This window comes from Gekko japonicus, unplaced genomic scaffold (genome assembly GCF_001447785.1).
Source record: "Gekko japonicus isolate JY-2015 unplaced genomic scaffold, Gekko_japonicus_V1.1 scaffold145, whole genome shotgun sequence".
Classification (NCBI taxonomy): Eukaryota; Metazoa; Chordata; class Lepidosauria; order Squamata; family Gekkonidae; genus Gekko; species Gekko japonicus.
Window position 1 is genome coordinate 1303718 of NW_015173678.1, and position 25640 is coordinate 1329357.

General features: G+C 43.9%; 1 protein-coding gene across 2 annotated transcripts in view; it reads right to left on the reverse strand.

The window, feature by feature from the left end:
• The window catches only part of ARFGAP3 (ADP ribosylation factor GTPase activating protein 3), an 83765-nt gene extending 58480 nt beyond the window's left edge, over nt 1-25285 (reverse strand). The window contains exons 1-4 of one of the 2 annotated variants that reach the window (XM_015422975.1): nt 25065-25285; nt 12052-12170; nt 6929-7001; nt 1568-1699 (exon numbers count right to left, since the gene is read on the reverse strand). In XM_015422975.1, coding sequence (XP_015278461.1) covers nt 1568-1699; nt 6929-7001; nt 12052-12170; nt 25065-25133 — 393 coding nt within the window. In that variant the 5' untranslated portion in view covers nt 25134-25285. Of the gene's footprint in view, nt 1-1567; nt 1700-6219; nt 6248-6928; nt 7003-12051; nt 12171-25064 lie in introns of those variants that run through there. The other variant, XM_015422976.1, reaches the window with a different exon arrangement.
• Between the last annotated feature and the right edge of the window lie 355 nt (nt 25286-25640).

The window sequence follows — 25640 nt, forward strand, 5'->3', positions numbered from 1 at the left end:
ATAATCAACACTGAGTTGGATATAATCTATGCTACCACAGAATTTTTGTTGAATAGTCAGGGACTTACCAATGTCCAGCACTACTTATGCTTACAGGGTTCTAAAAATATTAGGTCTCATATCATTAACTAAGTCTATTCTTCCTTCCCAAGAGAGGATCTATCTTTTGAAGTTCTTAGCACTGTGAACTAGGTTGACACTGATAGTTATTTATTTATTTATTTATTGTTTTCTGATAAGTTGTTAAAAAAATTATACGCTGTATTGTATGTTGTTTTGTTTTTTGTTTTTTTTGGACAACTGCCCGTGGTTATAATATAAAATTAAAAAACAAAACAATTTTTTTCCCCTTCCTCTCCCTTTCCTATGCAACCCACCGTGCTACCCAAAACACTGTTGCTCAAGTTTAGGGCATGGGGGTGGAGCAGACATCGTAATTCTTCACCCACTCACTTGAACCAGGGTTGCCAAGTCGGAATTTCGCTGCAGTGGGGGACTTCCGGCTGGTGGCTGGAGCGCATGTGCACGAAGCACGTCGCATTCACATCACTCAGAAGTGAAGCAACCACGCCCGGCACGCTGGGGGAGGGGCCACGACCATCCGAGGGGAAAACACAGAGTTTTCCCTCGGATGACCGTGGCCCTGCCCCCAGCGTGGTCGCGTCACTTCTGGGTGACGTGCACGTAGGGGTGGGGTTCCTCCTGGGGCCCAATCAGCCGCTGGCGGGGAATAGGCCTCTGGGGTGGGGGTTTCCCTGCCCCCCGGGGGGGGACTTGGCAAGCCTAACTTGAACAGAAATGCATTCCACCTCCAATACTCATGGGCTTTGTTTGCCTACAGAGTACACGTTAACAATAATGAGAATTGCTCAAAAATTTAAAAGGAGCTGCAATAAGCCAATCTTTTAAATTCTGATGCCTGATTTAGCATTTTGCCAAGGTTTCTAAGCTCCTGGTGAACTAAACATCTACTTAACACAACCGCATGAATTAACTGATTCAAAATTTAGTGCTGGTCTTCAAAACATTTTTCAATTCACATATTTTAAAGCAGGCAATTAATTGCCTCTACAAATTTGGTGGAGAAGATGTCAAGCACAATTTATCGCAACTCCAGCTTCCTTCCCAGGGACCAACGTATTCATAGCACTACTTCCCTCAACAGAAGCTCATACATCAGCTCAACAAGCCTGACTTGGGGAGCCTCCACACTTCAACAATGAAGAATTGCAAGATCCAGTGAGCACTCAGAAGAAGTTACTACTCTCTAACATACTTTACCAGAGGAGGTATGGAAAGCAGTGTCTTTTGGTACATTTTTTGAACTGACTGAAAGAGTTTTAATGTTATTGAAAGCTCTTCAGTGTTTTCTTATGCTTTTACTGTTTCCTGGTATAGTTATTTTTTTTACTTATCTGTGAATTGCTCTGAGTATGGAATACATTTATTATGATAATGATATATCTATTATAATTTTAATTAAGTTAGTAACAGACTTCAAACGATTTGGAAGCACAGTGCTCCAGGAACAAAAGTCAATCAATGACATAACATGTGCATAACTTACATTGGTACCATGTTTCCGTGTTGCTTGCGCTGCAAGATATTTAATCTTTTCCTTGTAAAGTTGAGCAGCACGACTGCTGTACTTGGCATTAGAGTCATTTGTTGTGCAACCATGCTGATGGAAAAATGCAGACTACAAAAAAGAGTGGAAAATGTTAGTTTAAAAAAAATTGTGACTGACATTCTTCCACTAAAATGAAAGAACGCTAAGCTATCCTTAAAGATGATGCACTGTTTCCCCACCTGAATCAATTAAGTCCCTCTGCCTGTGTTATACTGTGCCAGATAACTAAATGTCTTGAGAACAGAGGAAATCTCCTCATATAGTTCAAGAGAAAATTAAAAGGATAATTGGACACTTGCTGTGAAAGCTCCTTCTCCTCTGAGGGAGGGCATCTTAGCACAGATGATTCCCACCAATTAGTCAACGGGGCAGGATTTAATTATCAACTTCGTCTCTTTAGTGGTAGGGGGGTCATTCTGCTCCTCAGTTCAGTTCCCCCAGCTGTGGACATTTTCATTCACTTCATAACTGTAATAAGCTAAAAACTGAATGTACCAGTGCAGGCGGTGATGAAAAAGCACGAACAAATAAGAATATGAACATGGAGCCAGAAGGAAAACACAATGCGAAGTATCTCAACATGCCCTCCCTACTTCAGAACCGAAGGAACGTCCGTGGTAAGTGTCCAACATTCCTTTCTCATTCTGAGAGGAAAGCATCTCAGCATGGGATGTCCAAAACCAGGGCTCTTTTGTAGAAAAAGCCCAGGGGGTACTCATTAGCATAATATGCCAAACCCAACAACATAAACTCATTAGCATATTAGGCCACACCTCTGACATTAGCATATTAGGCCACACACCCATGTTACCAGAAGTGTGGTCATCCAGCCACACCCTTTTGCTTCTTATTCTGTTTACCTTGTTTGTTGTCAAAACGGTTTTGACAAAACCAATAAAAACGTTATTTTTTTTAAAAAGTTTCCAATTCCATACTTTTAATAATTAATATTATATTTATTTTAAGAGTAGCAGTAACATAAGCAAACATCTCAATAAACACTCTGGAACATGGAAAGATTTTATTCACCGTTTAATATTTCATGTGCCACCCACACTCCTTCGGATGGAAGAAGTGTGCATGCACACAAAAGCTTATATCTTGGACGAAACTTTGGACTCCAACTTTGTTCTGCTGCTTCAGACCAACATGGCTACCCACCTGAATTATTACACTATAATATTTTTTACAAGCAATTATGTACCGGTGGAGTGGTTACCATGCAGAGTCTGTCCCACAGGTAAAATGATCCTGTGAACAGGTGGGCTTTACCACATCAAAGTATCACTACCATCGCAAGATCACCAATCGTTGGAAGTCAACTCCTCAGAAGCAGAAATCTCTCTTATTAGGAGGTTTAAGAACATCAACTTTGCTGGCCCATTAAAGGCAGATGTCAGCCCAGTGGCAGGAGAAGAGGGACAATAATCTTCTTCAGAAACTCTGCCTACTTTTTAAATTTCACAAAACAGGCAATCTCCAAAGTGCTGTTGACAATGCTCATTTTTAGTTACAACTCTGTTTCTCTGCAGATGTCCCCCAAAGTCCCCCATGCAACAGTCAAGTGTTCTGCCAACACACACAACAATGAAGCTACTTTTTCAGATGTTTTCTCTTGCATGGCAGTTAGCACCAAACGACTTTAATACAGACTTTAGACACACGTATGTTTGCAAGCCATTCCCAACAAGACATGCCGCCTAGGCTCGGTTCGCAATTTCCAGTCATGCATTTCCCTTCCCTTCGCCAGTCTCCCCCCAAAGCCATCAACCGTGCAATCCTAAATAGAGTTACACGCTTCTGCATCAGTGAGGATGTGACTGTGTTTAGGACTACAGTGTAAAATTGCAAAAATAGAACTTTTCTAGTTCAGTGCAATTTTGATTCTCAGGACCAAAGTCCTCCTATACATTACTTCAGAAACCTTTTAATATTTTGTAAAGGCAGGTCAATAGCTGCAGCCTGCCACTGTTACAGATGTGGAACAGAGACTCAAGCCCTGTTCACGGGCTATGGTCATAAGGTCAGTGAACAGGCAGAATGGGAATGACATGACCAGGCCACCCCGGATTATTCACGGCAATGCCCACATGAAGACATCTGCATTTGCTCTTTGCAGACAAGTGAAGCAGCCCTATGCATTTCCATCCACATGGCTGTCAGCTGAGAGAACAGGGAACTAGAACATTTCAGTTCCTCATCCAGGCTGCTCATATGCCTCTCTGCCCCCATGGGGTGGCTGGAGAGCTGGGCTAGGACCTGAGAGACCCAGGTTCAAATTGCTTCTTTCATGAAGCTTATTGGGTGGCTGACTTTGGGCCAGTCACTCTCTCACAGCCTTCTACTCACAGGACTTTCATAGGGGTAAAATGGGAAAGGAAGAAATGATGCCTGCTGCCTCCTTGGAGGAAGGGCTGGATATAAATGTACCTACATGCCTTTCACCCTGGAGGGACTTGTTGGATCTCAGAAGGTAAGCAGGGTCAGACTCAGGCCTTGTATGTACTTGGCTGGGAGACCACCGAGTAAGTCCAGGGGTTGCTCTGCAGAGGCAGGCAATGCAAACAGCCCTGTTCTCTTGCCTTGGAAACCTGACAAGTTTGCCGTAAGTTGGCTGGGACCCAACAGCACTCCCCACTACCACCACATGAATTGATTGAGGCTGAATTCACAGATGCCCCATTGGACCACTTTTCTGCCTCTCCTCTGCTGCCGCCACACTAAAACAGAAAAGTAAGGGATCCAAGGGATCCCAGCCGGAGTTGCAACTCCATTGCTATTATTATTTCAGAAACAGAACAAAGTTTGAGTCCAGTGGCACCTTTAAGACCAACGAAGTTTAATTCTGTGCATAAGCTTTCGTGTGCATGCACACTACCCGCTTGAATCCACTACAATGGAAGCTTTCTCTTGGGAGCAGCAGTTTGAATTGGAATGGATTTAAAAATCCAAATTTTAACGTGATTCATGCATTGGTTAATTAATCCTGCATATTCATCTTTAAGCCTTTCTTTCTAACTATCTGCCAGTTTTATTACTTCTCCCCCAATATACAGTTCCTTCCTATTAACCCACCTGGATAAATAGGTATGTGCCATCAATTTGCAATTGCCAATTATGCCAATTATGGGGCTTTCAGGGGAAGTGAGAAGAAGAAGTGGTTTGCCATCGCCTTCCTCTGCAGAGTCTTCTTGGTGGTCTCCCTTCCATGTACTGACCCTACTTAGCTTCCAAGATCTGATGAGGCTGGGCTATGCCTGCCTTTCCTCTCCCCGAGATACCCATCCTTCAAACATTCCCTTTCTCCACATCTCCCTCTCTCCTTCCCTTCCGGTAGCAAAGTGAAATTGTGCAAACAAATATGGTGAAACTGGCCACCCAGATTAGCCAGTGGAACCAAAACACCAGAGGCAAGAGTGGCTGGAAGAGTAGGATTTCTTTACCCTAACATGCTGGAAAAGGGGAAAGGTAGGTGGGAGAGGAATTAATTTCTAATAAAGTACGGTGCTTTGGCCTTGACTTGAATAGCCCTGTCTCATCAGATTGTGGAAGCTAAATGGGTCAGTTCTGGCTAGTATTTGGATGGGAGACCTCTAAGGAATATTAGGATTGGCAGAGCCAGGCAATGACACACTACCTCTGAACGTCTCTTGCCTTGAAAACCCCTATGGGGTCACCATAAATCAGCTGCGACTTGAGGGCACTTCCCATCACCGCAGTGCTTTGAGCTCTGTACAAGGATGCTCCTTCATGGTCAAGATTTTTTATCACTCTTCTCTTGCCCCCCCACCCCATACTCAGCTGCAGATGACGGAACAAGAACCTTGCCCAAGCTGGATCCACACAGGCACACTCTGGCATGCCTGCGAGTGTTCTAAATCCCCTCAGTCCCTTGTCAAGGGTTCAAGCGACTTGTACTTAAAAATCGGCCAGATAGAAACCGTTAAAACCCCCTCTTTCAAAAGTCAGGAACTCATATAGTTGCTGCTGCCTCAAGGTCAGCTCCATTCAGACAGCTATAGGCCTGAGATTCCCTAGTTAATAAAGACTGATAGTTATCTTAATTAAAGTTGGGGGACCCCCAGGTTTGTAGAAAAAAATGAAAAAGTTAAAAAATACATGGGGGGGGGGGTTTAATGTCCCCTCCAAAACAATACTGTTGTCTTCACAAATGCAGACAATGCAGCTACCTCTTCTGTTGTTGACGGGGCAGGAAGCCACACGGGCAGAAGCTGGGAGTTGTGTCGAGCCCAGCAGCAGAGGCTGTGAGCCATGCCAAGTCTGGCCATGGTGATGGGGGGAGGTTGGGAGCTGCAGCTCCAAGGAAATGGGACTTGGGTAGGTTTAGGGGGGATTCACTACCATTGAGGCATGGAAACTGGTGTTGGTGCTGTCACTACAGTGAACCTGGGGTTGAGTGAATTTGGGAGATCCCTCCCCCATGATTCTCGTGGGGTCCCCATTTCTACTATCCTACAATGAAGCAAAAAACAAAAGGGCCATACCAGTTGCCGGCCCAGAAAAATGATGCAATAAAAAAACAATGATGCAATAAAAGAGAGCAGATATTTATTGTTAATAATCCCTACATGTTTTGCATTGGCTTCATCATGGGACCTGTAAGATAACATTAATAAGAATTAACAAAAAAAAACCTCTCACAAAACAAATCTGCATACATTCTTAAAACAGAACATAGATTATATAAACATATTTAAAACGCCTACATCCAGAAATGTTAGGGTTTATAAACATGTTTTTCAAAACATAAATTTGCTGAAGCCAACCAATCACTCATGCATGTATCAAAGCACAGAGAGACCACACTTATTTGAAAATTTCAAAGAATATTAAAACAAACTTTATATGTTACATTAAAAGCACCATTTCCCACATCTACTATGTCACTTAATCTCAACATAAACCCTTAGGATATGGTCTCTTTAGTTTGTAGAATTCTCCCCTTAGTTTCTGACACCACTGACTTTTTGCCATTATTGTCCTAGCCATTTTCATTTGTAAATTATGCAATTACACAAATTAAGCCAATTTGGATTTTTATCTTGCATAATTTATTCATCAGTTTTTGTTATTTTGCCAAACTTATGCTAGGTCTGCTGGTCATGGGAAAGACCAGGACATGTAAACCTTCTCTCCAACCAATGAAGAGTGAAGATATGGCTTCTGAGACTTCAGTGGGTGCTCGTCACCCTCTTTCAAGCATAAATTTCTAACTTTTACAGGTTTTTCTAAAGAAGAAAGCTATATTTTCAGGAAAAGGGACTCAGCAAAACTTACAGCGTTAGCATTTCCTCCAACTTGCATACACCTCAACTGAAACCATGACCAGTTAGAATCCAATTCTGTAGACCTGCAACAACAAAATACTAATATTTTAAACCATGATTTTTCAATATGTTATTTAAAAGCTGTCTTCAATGTGCTAAATGTTTTGATTTAGAGAATATTAGTTTTTTTTAAAAAAAAAATTGCAAGACTTTTAGAAAATGTACCCTTTAACTTCCAGTCTACAAATGTACCCTTAATTTCCAACCCACAAATACAACCTACTTAAAGGTCAGAGTTAATCAGTGGGTCTCTTTGAAGTATATTAAATTGTGCACATGGTGTAGTTTCCCACAAGAAAAATTGGTAACCAGCCATAATGGTCTGGTAGTTGGCCACCCTGAGGCCAAGAAATGCAAAAGATCTTACAGCCAATGACATCAAGTTTTCTGCCTTCCCTGTCAGTAGGGGGAGCATATTACAACTGTTAGCCCTTGGGTTGCATTTCCTCCGTCACTAAAGATAAGGGTTGTGGGTGAGTAGTTAAATAATTGATAGAGTCCTGTTTTATTCTGTAGAAATTTTTGACTCTCCTTGATGTGGCCTGGAGAGGTGCAGGTTTTTGCTGAAACTCCTGTGTTAAATCAAGTAAGCTTTCCAACATGGGAAAGGCAATAACACCTGGCGATTCAGTGTAGAGATGCCCCAAAATCTTGTCCTTGGGTCAGATGTGGCCACATTGATCTCAAGAGACTGAGCCATTCTGAGCATTAGCTCTCCATACGTGCAAAGATCTTCAGTGGGGGATGCAGGGGCATGTCCTACCGGTTCATCAGGGCCAAGGTCAGATGTAGGAGCCAAGTCAGCCTCTGAACGAATAGTTCTATCCTTGCTGTAATCTGCATCCGACACTGGAATCAGCGTAAGAGATTTTCTAGAAACTGTGGCTGAAAGATACAATGGGATCTTTTATTGTGAAGCTCAGTATTGACTCGTGGCTAACCTGGATCCACGGATATAGCTGTTGCCTCATTCAGCTAAGTACACAGGCGACATCGGGAGGGATGCAGCGATCAAGGTACAGTCACCCAAGGCTGGGACCACGGAATCACTTGACTGGGCTCAGATTTGAAAACATCTGGAACTGAAACGGCCTCCTGTTCTGCTTCAATCTCTCCTTCAGAAATCAACATGAGGGGCGATGATGGCCTGGGAGATGGTGTCTTCAGAAGAGAAAAACCTCCTGCGGTTCAGGCGTCTGGTCTGGTACTAACACAGGGGTGTGATGTGTGGATTCTGATTTGCACTTCTCCTTGGGTCTTTTAGCCAGTGGTTCCAAAGAACACCTTTGAACTCCAGGGGACCACAATTCCAAAGGGCTGTGGTGTGGCTCTGAACAGGTTATAGACAGAGCTGGCCCAACAGAATTGGAGGAAGACGGCTTTGACGATCCCTCCAGAGCTGAAGCCAGATCCTGTGGACTGGAAGCTTTTTGGGCTTTTTCCCAAAGGGCCACTTTGAGTTTTGATGCCCAATTACTCCTAACTTTGGGGATAAAATGCTGGCAATCTTTGCACGCGGATACATTATGCCCCTTTCCCAAACAGAACAGCGCTCGTTAATCTAAGTCATCTTGGCACCACAACATGAGCATTTTTTGAACCAAGCTATCTGAGCTATGATGGTCCAGAGAAGGGAAGATTGCCACTGCCCAGAGGTGGGGGAGCAAGGGTGAGACAGCTACTCACAAGAATGACAGTAGAGAAGTTACTAGCTTGAACCTTCTCATTCAGCAGCAAGAAAGGAACTGAGGGTGGAGGCGCTGGAGCACATGACCATTTGGGCAGGAATAGCTTCTTCCGGCTCTGGTGTTCAGCACCCCCTGGAGGCTTTAGCTTGTAAAACCTCTCCACAGCAGGCTTCTCAATAGCAGTCCCATGACTGCACAGAATATTAACAATTAACATAAAAAGAGCCCTGCTGGATTAGACCAGCAGTACATCTAGTCCAGCATCCTGTTTCACATAATGGCCAACCAGTTACTCTGGAGGTCCAACAAAAGGGCATAGAGGCCTTCCCCTGATGCTGCCTCCTGGCACAGATATTCAGAGGTCAATTGCCTTTGGATGTGGAAGTCCCTTTAGTCACTGTGGCTAGTAGCCACTAACAGATATATCCTCCATGAATCTGTCTAGCCCCCTTTAAAGCTGTTTATGCCTATGGCCATCCCTACATTCTCTGACAGTGAATTCCACATTTTAATCACTCACTCGGTAAATAAGTATTTCTTTTTGTCTGTCCTGAATCTAGTGCCCATCAGCTTCATTGAATATCCTCAAGTTCTAGTATTTTGGGAAAGGGAGAAAAACTTATCTCTGTCCACTCATCTATCCCACAAATAACTTTATAAACATCTGATCTGATGTGCCCCCACTGTCTCTTTTCTAAACTAAAAAGCCCCAGACTCTTCAGCCTTTCCTCACAGGAAAAGTGCTCCAAACCCTTAATCATCTTGGAAGCCTTCTTTTGTACTTCTTTGGAGCAGCAAGAAAGAAGCCAGGCTTCAAAAACTGAAGCTGCACCTCCTTTAGCACAGTAAGAGGAGGCAGAACATTGGCTTCCTAAGAATGAATTAGAATCCAAAGGGGAAACAAAACTTGTACACGTGTTTCAACACCAACCACATACAGTAACAGGATGGCAAATATATCCAAAAACAGAAAGTCCCTCTATTACTCATATAAACAAACATTAATTGTGGGTAGAAGACTGTACCATACTAGCTCCTGTAAACAGAACTATCCTCTCTTTCAACAGTTATTATACTATCTGATATAATGGAACAGAACAGCACGGTTCAAATATCCATGTTATGTTCTCAGGTAATTGTTGAGAATTGAGACTGATCTTTGCTTTTTATGGATTTATATTCGCTGACACACACACACTACATGGACTGTGCACACATATACACCCTTAGGCTCAAAGGAAGCTGCTTGAATCACCTGTTGTGACTGATACACATAGGAGGTACCTGCCTGCATTTCATGTTAATGAAGCTTGCAAATACACAGCTCCTAGCCTGGAGGGAAAGCATGCCATCACCACTGTGGTTAGCAGAAACAACAGCTTAAGGACAAGCAACCCCCCATTGATGTACTGTGGGAATACACGTCCTACACCTATCTACTCTACATCTGAAAGGCCATTTCCTGGCAGATGCACTTTGATTACCTGGGAAAGCCTAGATTTATCTGCACATCAAGGAGGTTCCTTGACGCCAAGAGTTCACACTTGACCAGATGGTTTTTCCGAGAGTTAGAGGTTAGAGTTTCAATATTGACCAAACCCTAAGTAACTACCCCTCACTACACGCACCAATAGTTGTAGGGATGGGACGGACTTACAGGTAGGTGGATCTTCAGATTGGCAAGGTTGCCATCCACCCAAAGATTCACCTATAAAAGCTAAGGACCATGTGCTTGGTCTTTTGCTAGCTGCAAACCCTCCATCACCCCCTGTCTGCTTTTACCTCCTAACGTCCAGCTTGCTTGATCTCTTGGTATGCACAGCTAAGAGGTCCACACTCGCTTGCTGGTTCTAGCAGTGTGATTTAGAAACATCCCTAGGTTCTATTTTCTATACCCTTCATTCTTCATTGCAACAGACAAGGCTTCAGGACAGATAAGTATGAACTGTAACTCTAAAGGAAACTTGATTGAATGTGTGTGTGTATCTGTATCGATTGAATGTGATTTTGATATATTCTTAAGTAAAAGACAGATTGTTTCAAATTCACCAGTCTCGACTCATTTACTGGGAAATCCTCGGGGTGGACTGGAGTTCAGTATACACAGGCAGGAACCCATATAAATTTAGTCTGCCAGCTGTTGTATATAAAGCAGTTCGGCTAACAGAATAATTGGAGGCACCACTGGGATCTGCCCTGCGCGTGCGCGAGAACAAGCGAGTTGACACGCTATCTCTCGCCTCACGCAGACATAGAGGAATAGTCCGCTCCAAGGACCAGTGAGGGTCTGTGTGAGAGGTTTCTGTCTGCGAGCCTGGCTCTTTAGAGAGCACTCTATCGTGGGAGGGTTTCCTTTGTCTCTTTCCGTCTGCAACCCTTGAAGCAACCCTGCGCCACGCTTCCGATCTATCGCGGGTGGGAGAACAAAACGAACGGAGTAGGACAATAGGAAAGTCCCAGTTTGCACCAAGCACAACACACACACATGTACATACACCCCACCTTTCTTTGAAAGGATGTATTTTAGGGAAGTGTGTGTCGTTTGCACAATCACTCTTGCTCCTCCTATGATGAATTCCCAGTGAGTAAGGCTCCATACCAAAGCTAGGCAGACCTTTTCACATGGTGTGTATTTTTGTTCCACTGAGTTAAGATTCCTGGAAGCATACGCAATTACTCTCTGTGTTCCAGTTTGTTGCTGTGTCAGCGTAGCGCCAATGCTTTGCTCTGAGTGGGCTAGCTGGATGCAAAAAGGCTTTCCCGTGTCTGGGTGCGCGAGGGCGGGAGCGGATGCTAGGCTATGCTTCAAAGCAGCAAAAGCCTGCTGTTGCTCGGGACCCCAGTGCCATTGGGCGTCCTTCTTTAGCAAAGCGTAAAGAGGTCACGCCTTGTCAGCAAAGGCTTCAATAAAGTCGCAGGAAAAGTTAAAGGTACCCAAGAGTGCTCTAAGTTATGGCACATCAGTTGGGGCGGGCAGACGGGGGAGATGACTTCCAATTCTCTGCGTGTCTGGGGCCCTGCCATTGGGTCCTAGTGCTAGTCCCAAGTGTCAGTGACTTCTTCAGCTGTGGGGGGGGTGACAAGAATGAGAGCACGTGAGCCTTTGACGAGGGTTTCAGGTGCTCCCACATTTGTACAACGTGTGCATGACAAATGCTGGGGCTGGAGCCTTAACTTCAAACACCGCCTCCTAGTCTTCCACCTCCAAGGCAAGAATGAAGAAGTCCTCTAACTACTATAAAAAATATAAATATAATACAAAACAATTCTCACATATTTAGCTTTAGAGCACATAAAATCAAGAGTCATGTGTCATAAACACTTTTACTACAATATGGCTGGATTCTCCCCTCCCCCCACTCAACATGATAAACAGACTTTTTACCTAATAAAACTCAGGTGGACCCCAAGGGATCGATGGGTCCCTGAGCAATCAATGCACAGGAACACACCATACGTTATGCTTGCCCAGCTTGGGTTTTTTACTCCACAGTCAAAGCAGGCCTAGAAAAAAACAATTACAATTTGGTTAAATAGTTACATTAAGATTTATTCAGTATACTAATTTCTACACTGAAACATATGGAACAGGAATTTCTCTACTTGAAGTTAATAATTTAGAATGTATCCATCCATGCAGTTCCCAGGGTGGAACGGTACTTTCATTTGCGGAAGAAGGGGCGGTGATCTCCACTGATTCTTCATCCAATCATAGACCCCCAATTTGCCCCCTATACTGTTCATGTTTTGGCCTGAAACAAAATTTCAGTGGGCTGCAACAGGTGGGGGAAAGTCCAACTCCACAAAGTCTCAATGCCCAGAACGAAAAAAAGAATATTTTTGTGGGTTTTTTTTTTTTTTTTTTAATTTATAATTTTTTTATTTAGATAACATTTACAAACATTCTTTTTTCAAATAACTTGAGTCTTAATTAACATTTACATACGTTCATTCTTTTATACTTTTGAGTCTGTCTTTTCCCACATCTTGTTGATCCATTTATATACTCTTCCCCATCTTTTACTAAACACACTTTCATCTTTCCCTTGAAGGATTATAGTTAGTTTATCCATTTCCGCTACCTCCATTAGTTTAATTAACACTTCCTCTCTTCTTGGGAATTTATCTTGTTTCCAATATTTAGCCATTAATATTCTAGCCGTGGTCAATATATATGTTAATAAGTATTTATCACTTTGGTTGTAATCCTCAGGTATCATATTCAGCAGGGCTATTTCCGGAGTTAAATCCAAATTTAACTTCATAATATCCATAATAAGTTTTAGTATCATTTCCCAATACTTCTCCACTTTTCCACAACGCCACCACATATGGAAAAAGGTCCCTATTTTTTTTTTACATTTCCAACATATTTTAGACATTGATGGGAGACATTTCGCTATCCTATCTGGAGACCAATACCATCGATGATAAACCTTATAGATATTTTCTTTATAGTTGATCGCTCTTACATATTTCAGTGACTTCCTTGTACTTGCCCATTGGTCTATCGTATGCCCTATATCCTTCATCCATGCTATCATGGTTGAGCTAACCATTTCGTCTAACATATACTCTTCTAATAAAAAGCTATATACTCTCTGGATTGCTTTATCACTTGAGGATAGCCAGATCTTATCTAATAGTGTTTTTGTTTCTTGAAATCCTACTATCATATCTTTAGCGTGTCAAGACCTAAGTTACATGGCTTCCCACCAAGTTAGTTTTATTTTGTACAGCTTTAATATTTTTTCTTCTGATTTTAATCTGTAATTTTCGTCTAACAATGTTTGATAACTTTCTCTATCGCACAGGTTTATAAGAGATGGTTTTATATAAGCTTCTAAAGGTGAGACCCATTTCGAAGTTTTCCTATAATATTTCTCTTTAATTTCATCCCATACCCATAATAACGCTCCTCTGATCATATGTTGCTTGAAATTTGAATGTATTTTATCTTTCCTGTACCAGATGTAAGCATGCCAACCCATACTCAGGTCATGCCCTTTTAAATTTAACATTCTTGTATTGTCTAAAGTTAACCAATCCTTAATCCAAGATAGTGCTGCCGCCTGGTAATATAATCTCCAATTAGGCATTCCAAAAACCCCTCTCTCTTTTCTATTTTGAAGTGCTTTCCAGTTGATTCTTGCACGCTTTGGATACCAAATAAATCTTTTTATCTCTTTATCCATTTTGATAAAGATTTTAGAATTTTTTAGTATGGGTATATTCTGGGCGAATAGAAATTTCGGTAATATCATCATTTTTATAGTATTTATTCTCCCCATTAAAGATAGTTGTAAATTTTTCCATTGTAAGATATCTTTCTTAATTCCCTCTAGTAGTCTGTAATAATTGTCTTTGAGAATTGTACTATTTCTATTGTCATTCCTAAATATTTAATTTTTTCACTATCTCTATATTTGTTATCGTATATAATTCTTGGTTTACGTTAGCCATACAGTTTTTTGTTATTATTTTAGTTTTCTTCAAGTTTATTTTTAATCCTGCTTTTCCTCCAAATTCTTGTGCAATGAGAAGTGCCTACCCACCACTATTTTTGGTGTGGTCTTCTGCAGTCCCTTTAAACTTTAGTTTAAACTTTAAACAGACACAGAAAACAGCCTGAAACAACTGGGCAGAAGGGAGTGCCTCCCTAACACTCAGCTGCTTTTGCAGCTTTCACAGGGAACAGAAAGCAGGGACTTAAAGGGACTTGGAGTCCCTTTAAACCCCCACTTTCTGCTCCATCCATGAACCGCACAAACCACTCTAAAAGAAGTTCATGGAGTAAACCCGTCACGAAGTTTTGTTTGTGAGCCACAAACAGAGCAAAATTTTGCTTTGTGGTTCAGCTCGTGGCCAACCCTACTCACCATTCTCTGGCCTATTTCCATGCCTTGCTTCGTAAGTAGAAGACAAATGAGCTTGAAGGATGGTTAAACTCTCCTTCCAGCCCTCCCACTCTGAATCACTGCCAGCCAGGTCAGAATTGAGTAGCTCCTGCATCAGGAGACAGAGAGAAGTCTCATTGTCCTTTAGCAGGGGCAAGGGCTCAGCTGGGACCCAGCCAGGGCACTGCATGAGAATGCATTCCACACCTTCCAGTCCCAGCTGAGCAGCCCTTGTAGCAGAGGTGACTGTCACTTCTATCAGGAAGCTCGTTCTAATATAATTTCCCCTCTACTTGATAATTTTTCAGGATGTTCTGATGTTTATATTTTAAAGAAACTTTTAATGGGTGTTAATCAATAGGTTACTGTAATGATTCCTTGTTTTATATGTGTGTGTGTCTCTTTAAAAGTTTGGTTGCATGGCTGTGTGATGGACTAGAGTGCTTGAAGAGACAAGTGTGGTGTGATTGGTGATTGACAGAGAGGGGGAGGGGTTTTAGAAAGTGTTTCTGAGTGGATGAATGGGTATGTCCTTCAGGAATGACAGTTAGAGGTTGGACAGTTGATAAATACAGTAGTTAAGTTAGTTCGTTCTGTGTTCTGAGGGGGAGAGACAGTCTTGTGTGTGATACAAGAGTTAAGTTCTGTGTATGAAGAAAACTTGAATGTATAAGGAAACAAAAGTTAAATGAAAGTCTGAGTGACAGACTGGAGTGGAATAGGAAACGTATATGACACTGAGTAATGAGTTACAAAGTTACTTGAAAAATCCCTGTCAGAAAGGGAGCAGATCTTGTGTGTGAGACACAACGAAATTGCTAAAAGTATTCACATTACTGGTTACATTGTTCTACACTTTAATCTATGAACTGTTTCAATAAATCTTCTTTTATTTAAGTCTGCCAGCTCTGAAAGAAATAATTTCTCAGGAAACACATAGACCCGCATGAGACTTAAAAACTCGACCTACCTATCCAGTGATAGCCAAAAGAAAGTATAAAGGTTTGGAAAGCCTAAAATTTCCTGGTGGCAGCCTAACCTACCCAGTGGAACAAAATAAAAAAAAACACTTTAAAGTGAAACCAGGCCTCCCAGATAAGGGGTCGTCAGTTACCATTAGCTGTGCCCAAAAAAATTCAGTAGCCTGTAGATTTCGTAGGAAAAAATATGTACAGATTTTAACTAATTGTTGCCAATAGATGAGACCAATTTTACTTTCTAATGACTTTACTGTAAAGTTTTTATATTTGACTTGTACTGGTCATTGGCTGAATAAAGACTGATTGATTGGTTTGGAGAGCCATAGCTATAGCGAAGCTATATCCATTGAAGCCTAGTCCTATGCAGGGCAATAAAGGCCACTCCACCCCCCAATAGTGTTGGGTTTGGAGCTTCTCTGGGAAGACAGAGTCTCTTTAAAAAGGTTTTCTTGTATACATTGAGGTTGTGATCACACACACTAAATAATCCACTTTCGATGCACTTTCCAACTGGATTTTACTGTGTGAACTGGCAAAATCCAGTTGGAAAGTGTACTGAAACTGGTTTGAAAGTGGATTAGTTATTGTGTGTGATCAAAGCCTGAGAATGCCAGTATGCAGGAATCCACTTCACTGTTTTCTCTGGACCTGTTTTGACACTCAGTACTTCTATTGGGGAGGGGGCAACACCTCAACTGAGAGTTATACTTTTTCAACTTTAGTTGTTGGTGGACTATAATCATGAAAAGCTAAGCTTATTCCTGGTGGTGGGAAGGAAAATTGCCCTTCATGTCCTGGTATCGGACTGGTGTGAGAGCAACATAGTGCTTTCTAGGGCAGAAAGGAGTCCCATCAGTCCTGGGAACCATCAGGGGTCTGTGCTCCAGGGAGGAAAAATAGACCTTCTCCAGTTATTTGCTGGGTTGAGGGATCCTTGCCTTACTCCATCAAGTACTGCAAGTCAGAGCTGGAAAAAGAATATATGCATCTGTGCTTGTTCTGGTCCATGCTGTTAGACCAATGCCTCCTCTGTGGTCTTGCAGCTTAACTGGAAAGTACTGCAGTAAGGTCTAGAAAGACCTCTGCTTCACAGACAGTGATGGCACACTGTGGTGAGTTGGGCTCAGCTATAAAAGTGGCCCCTGCAAAGGTTTCCCTCCTGTGGGACCATATGAGACCAAGAGCTGAGAGTATTGGATGGGAGAACAGAAAGGAATGCTCCTGCCGTTGCTTCTACGCCTCTTCCAGGTCTCATGATAGGCCAGACCCTCACTCCTGGTGCCAAAGCTATGGGTACAGTGCCAGAACTCACAGCACATTAACCCCTCCCTCTCTGCAGAGTTCTATATAGCAAGGCATGGAAGACATTTCCCAAGACTGGCTTGGAAACCCTTAATGCAGCACTTTCCTAGATCATCTTTCCCTTCTGAAAAAATGTTAAGTACCCAGCCTGCAATCAACAAAAAACCTTGTTAACTGGCTTAAACAAAATGCTGCAGGGCAAGAGGAATCAGCAACCTTCTGCTATGGAGGAAGAAGAAAAACTGTGTCAGGGAGGCAGAATTTGGAAGATGCCTCCAAATCCATTCTCAGCCAGCACTTTTTTCTTCAAAGAAAGATACCTGTAGGCAGGGGTCTTTTAGTAGAAAAAGAGGTGCAGGAGCTCATTAGCATAACTCATTAGCATATGCCACACCCACTGACATCACCGGAAGTGTGTCAGAAGGCAACACCCCCTGACATCACCGGAAGTGTGTCAGAAGGCAACACCCCCTGAGATCACCGGAAGTGTGTCAGAAGGCAACACCCACCACTCAGGCTCCACCCCAAAAATCTCCAAGGTATTCCCACCTCAGAGCTGGCGAGCCTATCTGATGGCACACGTAGGGGAAAACAAGCAAACCACCCATGTCAGGTAAAGAGGGGGGATACCAGGTCAATATATTTTTATTCTCCTTGGCATTGATGGCTGAGGTGCTTTTAGTGTTCCTTTTCTGTTTGACTGGCAGCCTTCCACCCTGTTATCGTTGACTGTGGGTTTTATATCACTGCCATTTACTGTTATTTTTGTCAGCCACAACAAGGTCACTTTCAGGGAGGAAAAGCAGGTTATCCATTTTTAAATAAATAATGCTGACAAGTCTGGATCCAGAACAACGACAAAATCACATCCACTAATTTTTGCCTAAAAATCCCCCAATGATCTAGAGTTGTGGTCTTCAACCTAGGGGGTGGCAGACAGAGCCACTTCCCCCCCCCCCCCAAGCCATACAGTAGTTGTGGCTCTTTTGGTTATGGTAATTGTGAACATGGCTCTCTGCAAGCCACGCAGTGAGTACCACCAGTTTACACTCAAACTTTCACACTCAGAATGACCATATTCCAAATTCTAATTTTAAACCATTGCTGAGGAAGTCACAACCCCTTCTCAAGATGCTGCTGGCTTCTCACCAGCCCTTCTACCCCAGCTGGGGAGCTGCCATGCTGAGCAAAATAATGGGATATGCCACCATTTGATACATTTGCCCAACAGGAAAATAAGGACATAAAAATCACTGATTATTCCCCCTCCCATTTGCTACTGAAGTTGTCCAGTCTCAGCCCCAAATCTCAAAAGCAAGCAAAGCAATTTTAAAAAAAAGCAAGCAAAGCAGAAGATTATTACACAACTCATTTTCTTGTAAATTTAAAACAAACAAACAAAACCTTCTCAGCTATCAGGAAATTTCTCTGTCTTAATCCAGCCTGGATTGCACACACTTCTGAAATCAGTGATTGACAATTACAACACAATCACCACAGGTTTCTGGAACAGCAGTGACTATGGAGTTGTGCTGTCTGCTCTGCCAGTCCTGTGGAATCATAGAATCATAAAGTTGGAAGGGACCTCCAGGGTCATCTAGTCCAACCCCCTGCACAATGCAGGAAATTCACAAATACTTCCTCCTCACACCCACAAATACCTCCATGCCCAGAAGATGGCAAAAAACCTCCAGGATCTCCAGCCAAAACTGGCCTGGAGAAAAATTACTTCTTGACCCCAAAGTGACGATCAGCATTTCCCTGGGCATTTAAGAATCCTCTGAGAGCTGTTTATCAGGACCTAACTAAACATGAGAATGGTAATTTTGTAGTCAGAGTTCCATGTGGAGCACTGACTAAGCTCAGAATTGCAGTGTGGGGGACACAATGTTAGTTCTTTTCCCCATTACCTTGTCCTGGCCCTACAGAGCTGCTATTTACCACTTTGGAGAAAACACACAGGCAAGGTATGCATGAATATAGGGTAAGAGTTAAAGCCGTCTCTCCTCGATGTGGTCTCAACCCATATCAGAGCCTTGCGCATCTGCTACTTACTAAGGGGGGGGGATGATTTGGGAGCCTCCAGAATCTATCTAGATAGGACATTGCTATCTCACCTTTCCTCCTAGGAATGTAGAGAAGCGTATATGGTTCTCCCTTTCCCATTTTATCTTCAGTGCCCTGGAAGGCAGATGAGGCTACACCATGTAGTGAGTTGAACCCAGTTCTCACTGATTCAACACTACAGCACTCTAGGTCTCATTTAGTTAAACGGTGTTGTTTTGCCATGTAAATACTGCATGCATGTTTTTACTTCTGTGTTCTAATGTGGAGTTTTATGTATATATGGCTGTGATCTAAAATGTAGGCCTGCAGACTAAGAAAGAAGGGGGATGGATGGGTGAGTGGTCATGATTGGATAGTAGCTGCACCCTAGAGCCGGAGTTCACTATGTGGTTCAGAGGGAGGTTTTATGTGAGAGAGTGCTGAGCAGTGTGTTTGTGTGTGAGTGAGAAAATAAAGTAGGTCTATTTAAGGAATCATTATGCTACAAGAGGGGGACCCGCGATACTCGCGGGGGGGGGGAGAAGAGCTCCGTCTCCTCCATCCCCCCCCCTCAATCTCCCCGAGGCGGCGGCGGCAGCAAGGCCGGTCCTCCCCCACCCTTTGCCAGGCTCGGCGGTGGCGACGAGGCTGGTTCCCCCGCCCGCCCGGCTCCGAGGAGGAGGAGGAGGAGGAGGCGCGGCAAGGCCAGCTACAGAGCATTACCTGCGCATGCGCAGGGGACGCTCTGTCCCTTTCGGGGGAATTTAAACATCCCCCCGAAATTTTTTTCAACTTTTTCAATTTTTGTGCACACGTGGGGACTGGCCCACGTGTGCACAAACCTCCCCCTCCCCCCCAAGTGCCCCCGGAGCACTGATTTAGCGATCCGCACTCAGGGGGCAACTTGGCTATTAGATATATAGATTGTTCCTTAAATAGACTTACTTTTGTACTATTGTAGGAGCTGCGGTGGCTCAAGTGGTTAAGACGCTGAACTGCAGGCTGTGGAAGGTCAGTAGTTCCACAGTAATTCCTGGAAATGTGAGGGATGGAGCCTGGAGAGGGTGAGGTTTCAGGAGGCATGGGACCTCTGACAGGTACAAAGCCAAAGACTCCACCCTCCAAACCAACCATTTCCTTCTGGGGAACCATCGTTGCCAATCTCCAGGTGAGGGCTGGAGATCACTCAAAATTACCACTGTTCTTTAGGTAGCAGAGATTAGTTCCTCTGGAGAAAATGGTGGACTCAGTGTCATTATACCCTGCTTAGGTCGCCGCAGCAAATTGACACTGAGTGTCCAAGGCCTGGGCACCCACTCAAAGCCTCTTTCTAGAGCTCGTTGTATTTATTTCCACAACAGGACTTTTTCCTAGTCATACAGTTGGAAGCAACCTCTAGGGTCATCTAGTCCAACCACCTGCACAATGAAGGAAATTCACAACTACCTCCCCCACCACACTACTAGTGACCCATGATCCATGCCCAGAAGATGACAAAAAACCTCCAGGATCTCCAGCCTATCTTAACCTGGAGAAAAATTGCTTCCTGACCATTAAGTGGTGATCGGTATTTCCCTGGGCATGTAAGAAAGGCCATGAGAACAAAGCACTGATGCAACCCATCCTGCCCTCCCTCTTATGATCTGCCTAACTTCACAGAATCAGCATTGCTGTCCGATGGCCATCTAGCCTCTGCTTAAAAACCTCCAAAGAAGGAGAGTGAATACATACCCTGTGTACAAGTACTGCTCAAAGCACAACAGTGCAAGTAGGGACAGCAGTAGTTTAGATATTTATAGCCTTCCTTTCTCCCCACTAGGTACCCAGAGTGGCTTATAACACTGTCTTCCCCTGCAGCATTTTATTTTTATGGCAACCCCATTAGGTAGGTTAAGCTGAGGGACCAAGAGAGTGACTGGCCTAGACAAACTTCCATGGAGTGGGGATTTGAACCCGAGTCTCCCAGTTCCTCTAACCACTAGCATCACACTGGCTTTCAGTATCCCAGCCACTTAATATGATTCCTGTGCAGACTGGGAAGCAAGGTAAGACATGTGAACTGAAAAGCACATTTTGCACTTACTGGGGTCATTCTGAAACAGTGGGTTATGGCCATTCGTGCTAAGTGTTTTGAGTTAAGGTGCCCGTGGCCCGCCCACCCCCCCCCCCCCCCCCCCCCAGGCTGCGGTGCTTGGAGCATCCGTAGCCCACCCACCCCGCCCTGAGAGAAAGCCCCCACCAGCCAGGCCGTGGCGCTCGGAGCGCCCGAGGCAGCCAGGGGCGGGGCAGGGAGGAAGCTGGGGATGGGGCGGAGAGGAAGTCAACTTACCATCCTTCTTCTGCCTCCTCCTAGGCCCAAATGAGGGCGGCTGGAAGCAGGGGGCGGGGCTTCATCATGTGCCCGCCCCCGGCGCCTCACTCCCGGAGCGCTGCTCCAGGGCGCTCCGGCCCCATCCAAGGCTTGCCTGTAGGGATGGGCACAAAATGGCCAGCTTGTGGTTCGCAGAAATTGGAGGGCATGTAGAGGAGCATCCAGGGGAGGTCCTGTGACTTTGATGTCTCTAGCTATCAGGATCCGTTCTATGTACTTATTTTGACAAGTACGGGTTCAGGAGTGTATAGAATGGATCCTGTGCAAGCTAGAGACACCAAACTCGCAGGAGATATCCAGCTGACTCTAATCTACCTGCCCTCCAAGGTTACTGAGCACTGGATTTATGGGGTCTGATTTACAGCCCTCCAAAGAAGGTGCCCCCAGGAAAGTGCCGGGGCCATTCTAGCGAACCATGAACCTCACAAACCTCCCCAGGCTATTTGGCCCCTAAAAAGTTTGTGATAGTTCATGGTTTGTGAACCGGGCACACCACAAAACACAGTCTGAACTGCATTTTCCCAGTTTATGCCCATCCCTAGATACCTGCCCCCTAAGGGACGATCAACCCATTGTTTGGACATCTGGCAGTCAGCACTGTTCACTAAATGAAAAGACGATTTAACCACATTTGGAATCACTAAACTGACTCTTCCATTTTCAATCGCCATTCCCTGCTGAGCTCAAAAAAACCAGCACCGATAAGACAAGTGGAACTTTACCCATGGAATAGATGACCCTGGAGTTCCCTTCCAACTCTATGATTCTATATGAGCAACAAAAAGTGAAAAATTAAAACCTATGATGCTTGACACTTACATTTAAAATTATATTGCTTTTAATTTTAAAAAGATGATATTGCTTTTGAACCTTTTTAAATATTTAGCAATATGTTTATTTAAGCACCATTTTATGTGAATAAATCACAGTTCACAGCACAGTATCTATAGCAGCATTCTTTGTCCTATGCACAGTGTACAGCCCTGCAGATATGCTGGATAGCAGCATAAAGCACAGTAAAAATTCAGCACTAAGTATGCAAGTAGGTTCTAGATGTTAGATCTATAACTTCTGGAATGCAAAGTTTTTGCTTACAATGAATTAGGCAGGATTTAAGCCAACCATAGCCCACTATGGAATAAACTTGCCCTCAAATCTCTTTACAGTTTTTGCCTTGCTTTTATTGGGGTATTTATTTATTTATGATATTTCTATGCCACCTTCTCAAAGTCTTGCTCAAGGTGGCTTACAAAATAAAAACAGAGGCAGGCCATTAAAAAGCTGATAAGATAAAGCCCCTAACTAAAAACCAGAGCAAAACCTGGCATCTGAAAGAAAATAAAGTAGGTGCCAGGTGAGCTTCAAGGGGGAGGTTGTTCCAGAGACAAGGTGGCACCATAGGAGATGTCCTGTCTCTAGACGCCAACCTCTGAAGATCATAGAGCACAGAGCTTGACAGAGCTTAATTGGTAGGCTTGATAGTATGGAAGGAGACACCCTCTGGTACCTTGGCCTCAAGATAACTGTGCTTTGTTCTAATCCCCACATGATGTAATACTAAGAGTACAGGATAGATTTAATATTTTCTCTATGGTGCTGTGGTTAGAATGCCAGACTAGGATCTAGGGGACCCCACTCTGCCAAGCTTGGGCCAGTCACACAGTCTCAGCCCAATCTATATCACAAGTTGTTGGATGGGTAAAACAGAGGAGAAAAGGATAATGTCTATTTGGACCCAAAGCCTCAGCGGAGACTTTCTCCAGTGGGGAAAATATAAATGAAGGAAATAAATAAATTTGTAGTTTTATATCTTCCCATGGGACCGACTACACAAACACTATTTCTGACAACAGAAGTAGGTGAATTCAACATAATGAAAATGGATTGTAGTTAATGAACAAAGATGGTTGATTAAGGCTAAACCAGGATTTCAGATGGTTGGGTGTAGTAAACTTGCGTTTCAGAATTTATAGTTGGAATATTATGTTTCCAAAAATATAAGAGATGTGATTAAGGAGACTGACTATAACAGCATTCAAATTACCATGCTGCAAAATACTCTAAACAACTAGAAAGATATACTTTAAAATATCTCCCATTTTCTACATAATGACTATTCAAGGAACACATTTAAAGCTCAATGTTAACGTCACACAGCTGTTTGGGACAACATATGTTTCCAGTCCTGCACTGTATTACCTTAAAGGAATTTTTCTAAACATTGCTGTGTAGGTAGTATAGTACCACATCACCTAAGTCCAACACAGATGCTCATGAGTTGGTGCAAACTTATTTTGTACTTGGGACTGTCCAATAATTCAAAAATTCTGGGACAAAAAAAGATTCTATACACCACTGAGCTAACGGTGCATTACAAAATTCATATTAGTTCAATGTTAGCCTAAATCTCTGCTGTCCAGCGTTACAATCTAAATATGGAATTTCTTAAAAGTTTAACTAAAAATGTTGTTCCCCTCCTTTCAAACTGGCTGATAAAGATACAAAGAACTGCTGGTGGCAAAAAGGTGACCTTTTCCTCACAAAAATACTTCATTTCATTTTACTGCACAACTTTTATTAAATCTGTGATATCATCAACAATGTGAACACAAAGGTATACATACCTTAAGTTTTTTAAGTTTAAAAGTCAATGATTAATGTGGCTTGTCTACAAGCCAATACATCTTTGAACTTTGAACAATGTTCCGTTACTCCTATGTGCAAATCTGACTGCTCTATTTAATCCAACTGATAACTTTTTTTCACCATGAATTTTAACTGGATAACAAATATCAGCAGGTCATAAGGTTGCCTGGTCCCCTCTAACCACGGTGGGGAATAGGGTTACCAGATCCAGGTTAAGAAACTCCTGGAGAATTGGGGACTGAGCCTGGGGAGGACATGGACCTCAGTAGGGTACAATGTCAAGAGTCTACACTCCAAAGCATCCATTTTCTCCAGGGGAACTGACCTCTGTAGTCTGGAGATAAGGTGTGATTCCAGGAGATCCCCAGGTCCCACCTGGAGGCTAGCATCCCTAGCGAGGCCTTAGTGTCCTAAGACCTCCTAGCGTCATGCACAGCTGTAAATAAGTTCACATTTTGTTTTTCAAGGTGAATTCCATTTTTACATAATCAAAGTGATTCAAGAGTTAAAAAATACACTATTATCAATAATGTCATCAAAGCATTCGATTTTTTAGATGGTAGGAATCTAGCTCTTCTTCTCCTTTATTGAAACTTATGGAAAACACTGCAGGCCCACCTCCCAGCACATATTTTGTTCCACTTCTCTTTTTCAACGGATTTTTATTTCGAGAGAGGCATTAAAAATAAGAGCACCAACAGCAGTGCAGAAAATCGATCTGCGCCGCCCCCGCCCCCGCGTGGGGCACACAAACGCTGCAATCGCAAGAACGCTCTTCTGGGAGTAAGTCCCATCGACGAAAACAGGGCTTACACATAAGAAGAACTGCCTAGGGTTCCTCCCTAGATCACCCCGTTCTTCCGCATCCCAAAACTGAGAGAGCTGTCTTTCTCTCAGGCCTCTGCTGCGCCCAGTCCGCGGCTCGGTGAAAGCGACTGGGTCAAAAACGGCGGAGTTTAGGGGCCGAGCCACTACCAGCTGGGGCTTTGGCAAAAAGGGGGCGGAGTAACACGCAACGCCTCGCCTCCTGAGACCCGAGGCCGCTCGAGTAGCCTGCGCGAGGCTGCCCTTCCTCTCCAGCCCGCCCCAAAGGTTGCGCGACGTGTCCCTGGCGAAGATCAGTCCCATTGCTCCCCCGCGCCCCCCCCCCCGGCACCTTGTTGGTCGGAACGGCGCGGAGTCGCTTGAAAATGGCGCTGATGTCCTGCTTGCTAGGCTCGCACATTGTCCTCCCCTTCCTCCGTTGTCCGCCAGCGAGCGCTGCCTTAGCAAGATCCCGGCCACAGAGGAGAAACCCCACTCCGCACAGACGCAGGCAACGGCGGGACCCAGCAGGTGGGCAGACGTGGCCGCACGCATGCGCCCCGAGCGGATCGGTGGAGGGGACGCCCCTGCGGGTTTCCAAGGCGACAGGACTTGTGACGGGAGGCGGGGCCGCTTCCGTGCAGACTGGCAAACCGGCGGCTGTTCACCGGTGCACGCCCAGGCATACATCACTTGAGGAGGCTGCGCTAGGGTGTCACACGTGTGCGGAAGCACTTGGCCACGTCTGCGTTGGCTGAGCCACTGAGCTTTATCTGACTCAAGGTTGCGGCGGCATCGCTGCCCGTCTTTGGAGCAGGGCGGGCGTGGCATGTGCGGATTGCACAGTTTGACATTCTCTCAGAGTGCCGGCTTGGGCAGCTGAGAGAGAAATAGGCGGGGATCAGAGATGGTTGTTTATTCCGCCAGG